The 11368-nt window shown below is 41.0% G+C and overlaps 1 protein-coding gene across 1 annotated transcript in view; it reads left to right on the top strand.

The window, feature by feature from the left end:
• Nucleotides 1-3734: 3734 nt before the first annotated feature.
• Nucleotides 3735-11368, top strand: part of LOC149933390 (protein turtle-like) — a 545370-nt gene continuing 537736 nt past the window's right edge. The window contains exon 1 of the mRNA XM_090155761.1: nt 3735-3778. Within this exon, the coding sequence (XP_090011887.1) occupies nt 3757-3778 (22 nt within the window). The 5' untranslated portion in view covers nt 3735-3756. The remainder of the gene's footprint in view (nt 3779-11368) is intronic.

The following is an 11368-nucleotide window of genomic DNA, read 5'->3' as shown; positions in this document are numbered from 1 at the left end:
GTTAAATTTCGGAAAAGCCGTTCTCCTTTCGCGGTAGATGAAAAATAGGCTATTACGCCTGTAGAAGTGTTCGACACGCCGTACACTATTGTTCAGGGTGAAGAACCCCACCAGGAAACTCCTACCGCTAACGTATAATATTCGAGAAGTTTAATGACAGTGTTATTTCTAGGCTTATATAAGCGAGATTGGACGCGCGAAAATGTAAATATAACAGTCCCTGGGCAGGGCTTGATGGATCTTTCTTATCGTAAGGGCATCGGTAGAAAGAGAGTGGATAAGACGTCCTCATTTTTATCCGGTTATATTTGGCTAGAGCGTCCGCAATGACAGCCCCGCGGAGAATCACTCTTTCATTACCGCCAGTTCGGTCGCGCTGTTCCCGCCATCATTATTCCTTAACGCTAAACTGCTTCGAAACACGCGAACCCGGGAAAAAATTTGATATTTGATATCTGGGTTATTTTTAGCCTTCGAAATTATATTCCAGGACCAACAAGATTTGGCGGACTATCCCTTCGAAGATACGTCCGTCGTTAAACGCTCGTAAACGAGTGACCAGGCGAGACTCTTGGTACCTTTTGGATCCAGCTCGCCCCCTTTTCAACAGTGTCCCGCAAATAATCTATGAGTCGTGAGAATTTTCATCGCACGCCATAAAATCGTAAAGATAACTCGACTCCTAAAAGTATGTAGAGACCCGTTCGTTTCCCCGCGTGTATTTCTGGTCATTCTCTTTTTTTTCTGTCCGTCCAATCCCCAAGTCGCGATCAAGGCGGAGGAAAACGAAGGGCAATCCGCGTGCTTTCCTTTTCCGCTAGCTTAGGACTGAGCCTTCTTTAACCGCGTACGGGGACCGTCCACTTTGCTCCGTGTCTGTTCGTATTCCAACATGAACCTCGCCACCCACCGGAGTATTCGGGAGAAGCTGGGCTTTCGTCAAAGCGAGCTAGAGTAGTTAGCTCAAATTGAGTGTTAAGTACCGAGAGGCGAGCTTTTAAGCCAGTCGTCGCCCGCGGTGGCCGTCATATAATTGCCTTTACGCGGAAATTAGCGCCAGCTTGTTAGACTAATTCTCCGTTGGCTTCTCTTCGCCGTAATACTTTATGACTGAACAGACGCCGACTAACTTCGAATTAATCCCGTAAAGTGTACCGTGGACTGAATCGGTAAATTTATCTTTGTGGGCTTGTTTTCCATATCAAAGTGACGAATACTTTTCGTGGACGCTGGTAGAAGACTATTCGACAATGCGTTTCGGAATAATAGACACTCAATTAGGTTGAAGATTATTTTAAACTTGTCGTACGATTAAAAAGTTTTCATCTGTCTATATAATAATAATAATAATCAGCTAGGCTAATACCCAAGGCATCATGCGACTTTTGAAGCCATTAATTCAGGTGGCCGGGTTAAAATGCGTAGGAGGGTGGTGACAAGCCCTGCATGCCACGCGTTCGAGGCAACAGCTCCCTACACTAACTATTACCGTTAACCTCAACAAGCTTTTATGGAAGGGTAAACCGAAGATCTCGGGGGAAAACCCCTTAAACCAGTGGGGAGAGAACTTGCAAACTCTACGCAGGAGTTCCGAGTTTTTACCCAGTGCCACAAGATGGGATCGAACCCGGATCCTATTGCTGCGAGGCGAAAGTATTAACCACTGCGCCACCCCACCTTTGGTAATGCAATTCGTTCACTGATTTTTCGAAATATTTCTTGGAAGAAAAATAGTCCCTCGAAATCCCTAGTGATTAATGTAAAAACCCGATCCAACTGGAATGAAGTCACATTCAGTTCGGTTTGGATAAAATAATTTGGTAGAAATTGGTATAAAGTTGAATCTCATACATTGTAATTGGATGAAATACATAACATATTTTCTATTGAAGTCATATTTCGATCTGCCTTTTTTCCGATATAATTTTTAAATTAAATTTGATACACTATTTTCTTTATTATACTATAAGCTCGAGTTAAAAAGATTGGATCTGGCTAAAGAGATTACATCTGATAATATTAGGAGAGTTTTAACATTTCGTTTTACACCTAAAATAGTTAAATGAAATGAATATCACCCTGAACGAATAAATATTTAATTTTTGAAAACTAATTATAGTTAGTTGATCCTTCAAAAGAAAAGTTAGAAGAAACCACCTATGGACTGTGAGAAGGAAGCTTATTTTTATCTGTTATTTTTAGAAACCTTTCTAGTATTGTGTGAAAATCGGAATAACACCTTCACTGAATTGGCAAGTTCTCTTCCCACTGGTTAAAGGAGTTTTCCTCCTAGTTCTTCGGTTTCTCCTTTCCATAAATATGTGTTGCTTTGCGTGGCACGAAGCCTCCATTGGATTGTAACCCAACCACCTCAATTGGTTATAGCCTAGCGGAATTTTATTATTAGTCTGTATGTTAGAAAAATATTCCGGACAGTTGTTCCTTCCAAAGGGTTTTATTTTTAACGGATACTCCACTCGCAAAATACACGCTATACGTTTCTGATTATACCAATTGATATTTTGCAAATTTGGGGCAAACTTTAATTACATATATAAACTTTGGAAACGTTGTCGTTCAAACTTAGGTATTAATCCGGCAGCGTTGCAGGAGCCTTATATAAACTGTCGTTGCCTCCGCGCGCGTTAATGAAAGATCGACTTATGATAATCCCTAATTTTTAGTCATAATTAAAAGTTTGGCACAAAGCGCGGCTGGCGCGTTTTCCGCGACAAAAGGGTTTGCTTATACCCACACGGGCCATCATCACTGCAGATGCGCTGGGCCGCTCGGAAGGAAGTTAAAAGATGAGCGTTTGTTGGTCGCTGGGTTGTTGGGAAGCGGGCTTGGCGGTGTCTCCGGGATGGGTGGCGAGGGTGGGCAGCCTGGCGGAGGGTTTGGCAACCGTGGCGCTCGATCGATCGGGGTCCCTCGCAAGATTGCGCGTGTAGGAGTCGCTGGCGAACGGAGGAGCACATGTTGTTCGGCCGGGCAACGGCGCGGACTCCCTTAATAGACGGAATCCAGCTCCGACGCGGTGATAGCCTCTGATCCGCTGCTCTTTCGCTCTCGTTCGACCGACTCTCTTCCTTTTCCTCAGTAAAACAATTCTTTTTCCGCTTAAAAAGGCGCCTTTCCGAACAGTTTCGCGCTCGCCTTCGGGAACTGCCGAAACTCGCCACTTTTCTCCGTTTATCACTGTTTCTCAATTTATCTCTACGGATCTCTTCGGCTACTACTCTTTATATTAAGTGTTTATTCGATATTTGGTGTTGTGCGCGATTGTTCCTTACATCTCGACGTCGGTGGTGACCTCCTCGATGCACGTCGTTCCTTGACCACGTGATTTTGACCCGCCGATCTTTCCCTTTCGCGTATTCGTACGTACATACATACCTTAAACAGTGCGTGTATTTACACTACACTCTAATCGAGCTATTGTGCACAGTAATTGGTGTTGGTTGTGGTAATATTATAAATTGCGCGTTGGATTAACACACGGAATATATAAATAAGTGTTTGGAATTAACCGTATAGAAGCCGATTAAATTTTAAAAAAATATTCGAAAAAAATATCTCCTTCAAATCGTCGCTTTCTCTAGGTTCGGATAATTTTCTTCGTATGCTCTGTTTCTGTACAGGCTTATAAATGGTGTTTGTTATAGCTATGTTCTGAAGAAAGCCTCTCTCTACTTTTCTAAAATAGGTGTGTGCGTATTCGTCACGATGCATTTCGGTCGCAAGCTTCTCTTCATCATGTTTCTGGATCAGATAAGGGGTAAGTACAATTTCTTTTATTATCAACCGATTTTGATATCCAACAATATTTTGCGTGTCTTTGGCGTACACTGTGTGGTCTTTCGTATTATAACTTCTTGCAATTTATAACTGTGAAATTTTAGTGATGATATTTTGATTCTATAGTTTAGCTTCAATTGATATAGTTCTCATCATTGTTTGTACAATGGTATTCGAGTGTTCATTCGCATTAGTGGTATTTGTACCGTCGGTGAATTATATAATTGTCAAGTAAATGATTATCGCGATATTTTATCGTTCTTAAATTATCAAGTGGTCAAGTAGATACTTATCTAGATAATTTGTCATCCGTAATTTATTAAGTGCTGAAGTAAATGGTAATTGTTTTATTTTTAGACGATATTTAAAATTTCCAAATCGTTCTCAAATTTTTAAAGTTGAGATAAATTATAATCGCGATATTCTACCGATATTTCAAATCGTCGATACATTTTTAAGGATTCAAATAAATAATAATCGCGATATTTCACCTATATTTCAATTCATCGATTAAGTTCTAAGGGTTTAAATAAATGATAATCGCGATATTTCTTCCACAATTAAAGGGGTGAACTACATTAAAATTTAACGTTTAGTCTAAACCAAAATAAAATTCTTACGGATTACGACTTTTTATCATTGAAAATAGCGAATTTTACGAGTAGTATAAAAATGACAAACCCACCGGGAAGAAAGTAATATTGGTCTACTGAGGGATTTTACGATTTGGATTCGAATTTGCTTTTGCAAAAGCGTTTTAGGGTAACCACGGTTATACGACGCTTTGAGCAGTCCCGCACGGATTCACGGAACCCTGCCATCGACAATCACGAACGCGCTTTTATTTGTTTCCAGAGTCGTATTAAAGCTCAACTCTTTTCCCTTTTTTCATCTTCACTCGAGGTCATAAGCTCTCGTCTTGGCAAAGCGGCGAACCAACGCGTGTGTCTGCTCGCTGGGAGCCGCTCTGTTAATAAGTACCTACGCAGGCGCGCCAGTATTTCCTCTCCTCTCTCGGAGATACGCTTTCAGAGTTTCGGCGATATCTGCTCCCAGTCTGCTTTATTTTTCCTCCGGGGCTTCTCGGAAGCCCTAAAACCCTCGTGCTTCAGGCTTGATGTCCAACTTCAATTCAAGTCGCTCCAACGTGAAAGGGAACAACACGTTTATACCTTTTTTCCCTTACAATAATATTTCTATAGACTATTTCGGAAAATCTTATAAGATTTTGTAGAACGTGTCTTAGATTTTCCTACAACTATTTCGACAGAATGTCGAAAGAAACTTTTGCCAAATTTTTACAGATTTCATACAAGTTTTTGATCCATAGAATTTCTAAAGAATTTTTTTGATTTAGTTAAAATTTTATATTGAACAGTCTACTTCCTTATGCTGTCTGTACTAAAAACGTGTAACATCATTTTATTTACGGCAAATACTAAGGAATTAATTTCGCGGTAAGGGACATATCATATCTGGTCTTGTTTGCTTTAAGTAAATCGTTAATCATCTGATTGTCTGTAGTATTGTCTGAATTTTGTATTTTCACTAGCCCATCAAAAGGACGTTACAAGAACAAAATTTAGTTAGTTACTGCCGCCTTTCCAGAAAGGGTTTTTTTTACAAACTTCTTATCTTATGTCTATTTTGTTTTTGCATTGTAGATAATAGAATGTAATCCTTTCTCTCAAAATTTTCTCTAAGCTTCTTGGATTTATTACAGTTCCATGTTCGAACTAGTATGAAAGAAGTTAAATTTTTGCTTTTCAACTTCCTCGAAGTTATCTTTGAGGTTTTTACTCCGCTGAGACAATTCCTCTATAAACAGATTATTTTCCCAAGACCTAAAATTTTTAAATTGATTTTCCATCCCGGGTCTAAAGATTACGGTAAAATATTTTCAATTTTGAATCATCGTCGAAAAATTAATTTTTTTTCCTAAACATTAACTCGATCTCATCAGTATAAAATCAAGATTAAAAGATAAAATATAATTTTAACGAGGTCCAAAAATATTTTTAAAATATCCATTCGTCGATTATGAAAGTTTTTGTTAATGAACGAGTCTGGTTAACGGGCTATATGTAAATTGAGGTGGAAGGAGGAATTGAAACTCTAAGCGAATTTGGGCCGGCTTCTCCCATCCTTTGCCACTTCCTAATTATGGAATTGGGGCATTGTCGCCTAAGGTTTCAAAGGGGGGCTCTTTTATGATAGTAAGCGACGATGGCGTTTATTCTTACCACCACCAGGCGGCAGGGTTGAGCCACCGAATGAAATACGACCCATTATTAATTAAGCGCCAGAGTTTTAAGCGATTATGTTAACTAGCTAAACGCCAGCCTCTCTTTATATTTACCAAGAAGCGTCTGTTCGAATGGCCTTCGCTGTTCGCCAGGAATAAAGGCTGAGCTGTCCACGAGAAAAGCGATAATTCGGCTGGTGGCTGGGACAAATAGCCCGCTACGCTACAACACGTCGATGACCGGCTGCCATCAATAACGGCCTAAAACCGTGTTTACAACTTATATATCGCGTCTGGACCGAGTGTATATTCCGGCCGCGGTTCGCGCCGTCGTCGTAAAGATGAGAAAAATGAAATTTACATAACGACGTTGAGTAGAGAGGAGCTACTTTCGCTTTCGGCGAGTTTGTTGAAAATATGAAGGGCTTCCTTTTCTGGCTAGCTCCATCCTTCCCGTTTATGGCCCATTGTATCAAGAGTCTCCCGCTCGAGTATATATGGGGACGTCTCTTCGCGGATCTAAATGACGCGTTGGTGCAAATCTTCATTGTCTCTTCAATTTCGCTTGAACACGAGCGCGCCATTCTCTCAAACAAATCCGGAATGTTTTGGCGGTGGATTAATTGAAACAATAGACGCAATAAACGCTCGATTCTCAACTTTATTCCGAGATTATATACTGGCTACCACGTTGGAAGTTAGACCAAAAGCGGACTACGATGACGCTTCGTCGTCATTCCGCATAGACTAAATGACGTCAACCTAGCATTTTCCTTTGCTAAGAAACATAAATTCTAAATAAGAGAGATGACGCCGCCATTATTGGAACTTTGTCTATTGACGCGATATTTAAAAGTATAAATACAAAATGTAATATCTAGTCTCCACGGGTCGTATAGATGGATAAAGATCTATCGCCTCGACGCGAGTACGGCAGACCGTTGTCCTAGTCACCCCAACTACAACCTTACCCTAGTATTGAACAAAAGGACGTGAATTTTTTCTTGGTTCTTTTAGCGCTGCGGCGTAAGAGAGGTTGTTCCTCTGACCTATTTTATCTCTCTCTCTCTGGATGAAGCTCTCTGGTGTAAAGGCTTGTTCGTCCGAATCCCTATAGCGCCCAGAAGCCGCAGCAGCATCCCAGGCTGAGACGTCCGCTTTCCACCGGCTCTTCTCTAATTTTGGGGCGCTCTCCTCCTCCGTCCGCAGAGTCTCCTTTTCCGTCTTGTCTCTTTCGTTCTCGATTCGATCTTTTCTGGCAGCAGCCGAAGAGAAGGCCAAAGAGTAGAGATGCAATTTGATATCGGACATTTTCTTCGCCCCGCTTAAAGTCCTCATTACTGGTCCGGCAAGAGCGTGACCTTCGACCCCGAATATCCGCCGTATAAGAAGAAGCCGAGGTGAGGGATCGGCCAGGAAGACGTTTGGCTCTATCTATCTATATCTTTCGGGTGGCGGGTGGTCTAATACGGAGGCCTCGTCACCGCGGAATTAAGCGTGGTAGAGGCCGGACTGTCTCTCGCTTCTGGGTTTCTGGCCATGGCCGCTGTATCCCGATAAGTAGAGCCTAATCCCTCGTGTTTGGAGAAAGGGAATTAGGCGCCTGCTTGGAAGGGAACATCGTTAATCATTTATTGCCGTAGCCAAAGCCTACCGCGGAAACCTTCCTACGAGATGCGCGAGATATCTGTCTATAATACCACCATTTATTACCACAACACTGCAGGCTCTTATGTCGACCCAGAAAAGTATCATCTAGATTTTGGGCTTACAACGAATCGATACTAAGAATTTAATTGTTCGCGAGAAAATTTTGACGATCTAGTTCTTAAAAATGTATTTTTCTTAAAAATATTGTTTTTCTCAAAAATATTGTTGAATATTTAATACGAGTCAAATTTAGGAAACGGACAATTGAAAAAGAGTTTTTATTTCTAAATAAATTTCGGTTACTTTTGGGGCAAGGCTATACTATATCTTAAAAATAACGGAATGGGACGTATGAACCAACTAGACCGGGTATATTCATGGCATGTTCACACTCACACGATGAGTGGCTTCGTCAATAGTGACTTAGCAGCATGACGTCACGCCGTACCTTTAGCTATGTCTGCCATGCTGGTAATCTGTTTGTTCAAATTGGAAAAAGCATGGTTGACGTATTTTATACGTCATGCTGCCAAGTCTGTATTTATTGTTTCGGTAAAAACGTTTTCTATTTTAGATACAGCTTTAAATATTTCGATGTTAAAATTATTATGTTCCTTTTAATTATGGAGGTTCAATTTCTATAATATTATTCGCTAAAGCGTAGGGCTAATTAAATTAGGGGCGAGCCACGACCTCACAGGCTGCGGACGCTCTGCACGGCCTGAAAGGGACGTCAACTCCCGCAGATTAGCGATAAATAATTTACCTTCCCTTTAATTTGAGAATTAAGATGGTTCATTAACTTTCGAGGGTCGACCACCGTCGCTTAACCATCGTGTTTTCGAGAGAGAGAGAGGGTCTTCCCCTCAATTGACGTAAAATCCATTCATATACAGTCCGCAGTCAATGTGGTACGCGAGGATGTTTTCGCACGCTGCTTCTTGGAAGCGCGTCGTGGTTGGCCGGGGTTCGAGAAGGACGGTTACCCGCACCATTGTGTTCAGATCATTCCTGACTCGATTCATCATCTTCGTCGCGTATAAGAAATTCACTTCCGTCTCAGCGCGTCATGCGGCTGAAGAGCATCTTGATCGTCTTACGAAGCGACCTCTACCCGGAACCCAGTTTACATCGTCCTGTAACTCATTTTTCGTCCACCGTCGTCGATGTCTATCTTTAGATTCTAGCACCAATTTGTCAAATTCGCTTCAGGGGGTTTACATCCTCCAAACTCTCTCGGCCTCCGAGTGGGACAAACGCGACTTAACTTTTTCGAATAAATCACAGCGCATTAGCCTATAAACACCCCAGCTGTGGTACGTGAAATTTTACAAACGACGGGAAACTTCGGATCGAAGGATTATAAACGTGATTTATCAATGGAGGATAATTCCACGTGTTTCCGGCTTTTACTGAAAACATACCTTCGCATTTATCACCGTGAATGTCCACGAACTTTTGTCCGAAAACTAAAATCGTTTTACACGTTTTTTTAGATCTTGGGTTGATTGATCAAGATACGATGAATGAGGAAGATTTATACAGCGATTTCATTGCAGATGGCGCTGCACGACATTAATTGGCTTTCCCGCGTCTATTTTTTAACGGCGCGCGACAAACGCTTGGTTGGGCGTTCCAAGTAACACGTGACATCGAGCATGCGTCGCGTGCCCTTATTAAATAGATACTTGAAAGCCACTAGTGTTGTGTAGCGCCATGTTCAGCGTGAGAAGAAACTAACGTGTATTTATTTAAAAATACATAACCTTCTACAATAAATGCTGGTAAATACATGGTGTCCACTAAAAAACGATCCAGGGGGAATATCTCATAAACCGTTTTTTCTAGGAATTTAAAATTTTTATGTCACGTAGCTCGTGCAGGGGGCCAAAGAAGAATGATAACCTCGATGACCTTGAACCATGTCTTGAAGGTCATCCAAAAACTATCTCGAGAACCGTAAGTGTTAGAAAGTTGGTTTCTATTAGAAAAGTGTTCCCCGCCACGTTTTATGTCTACATAGCGTAAACTTGATCGGATTCGACCAATAGTAAGTTGAGCAGACATGGTTCAAGGTCAAACAGTTTTCTGAATATTAAAATCTCCTACCATGATGCGATTGTCTAGCAAATTTCGATAATGTAGCACGACTTGTTTTGGAGTTATTAGCGCTGTCTTGCAATTTTCCCTTTTACGACCTATGTGATTTTGGAAACAAAATAATAAACTTACTAATGGTCGAATCCGATCATGTTCACGCTATGTAGGCATAAAACGTGACGGGGAACACTTTTCTAATTGGAACCAACTTTCTAACACTTACGGTTCTCGAGATAGTTTTGGGTTGACCTTGAAGACATGGTTCAAGGTCATCGAGGTTATCATTCTTCTTTGGCCCCCTGCACTACGTAACATAAAAATTTTAAATTCCTAGAGAAAACGGTTTACGAGATATTCGCGCTGGATCCTTTTTTAGTGGACATCCTGTATAATAAACGTGTGTAATTTTCTTACACACTAACTTAGGTTTCTCTTATGAAAAGACGATTATTTAAAATTTTACCGGTGAAAAATATTCCAATATTTTCAAAATGCTTATAAACATTTAAAATCGTAAATAAATTTACTACTTTTACTTACTTTTGTTGAATCGAAAAGATGTTTACTATTATATAATTTACGAAAAGACATTTGTCACTAAGCCTTGGTCATAAGACTTCGAACCATTTAATAACGACAGACAGATAGTAGAAAACATCTGCCACGTAGACAATAAATAATGAATATAGGCTTCAACCAATACGACGTAATAAATTAGACCGGACTGACCACTGACAACTACATCTATCGATCCTTCGTCTTTCTTTAAAGCTACCCTTTTTGGAAATAGTTCAAATAAGTCCTATCTAAGATATTTATATATAATTTATAAAAGTATTATGCCTAAAAATACACCTTTAATAATCTGGTAACTTTTGTTTTAAACTGTGCACACCACATCTTGTAACTTGGCCACATAACGACTTGCGACTTTAAAGAGTTGGTTTAAGACTTCCGGTTGAGGAAAGGGGGGGGGGACGCGTTATCTCTTTTCCTTTGTGCCGACGGCGATGACACGGTTAGTTTAATATCATTTTGATGAATAATTGCGGGGAGGAAGCGGGCGGATCCATTCATTTTCCTCAAAGTACGCCGGACGATAATGTCGAAGAAGGTAGGCGCGTTATCTCTCTACTTCGTAGTAGATATATAGGAGGATCGCTCTCTCGGTGTATTGAAAGGAAGCGCCCCTTGTCTGGATATAAAGGTACATTATCCTCGCTCCGAGCCAAGAAGAAGGACGTAAAGATGCTGGAGGAGATGCCCAATAAAGAGTGTATGTCAGCTCGCGCTTCTCAATAATAACCTACGGTTTAGTAGAGTAGTTAGTACGGGCGAGGATGGGAAATTTTCGCTGACGGAGGTTCCGAGATTGGTCTTAATCTGGGTGAACGTTCTTTCGCAGTGACGTTTTTACGTTCTTCGGCTCTCGCCACTTTGAAAATTACGACCCATTTTATACCCCCGCGAGCACGCCCTGAACAAAGTCATCCAAGCATTTTCTTCTCTCAGCCTTCACCTTAGCTTCGCTCTCCCTTCCAGCCTCAGGTTTTGGATTAAAATAAGAAGCCGGAG

The sequence above is a fragment of the Leiobunum rupestre genome, chromosome 8, assembly GCF_980474605.1.
Source record: "Leiobunum rupestre chromosome 8, qqLeiRupe1.1.hap1, whole genome shotgun sequence".
Lineage (NCBI taxonomy): Eukaryota > Metazoa > Arthropoda > Arachnida > Opiliones > Sclerosomatidae > Leiobunum > Leiobunum rupestre.
Note: the sequence above shows the minus strand (reverse complement) of the source record. Positions and strands in the feature narration are given on the sequence as shown.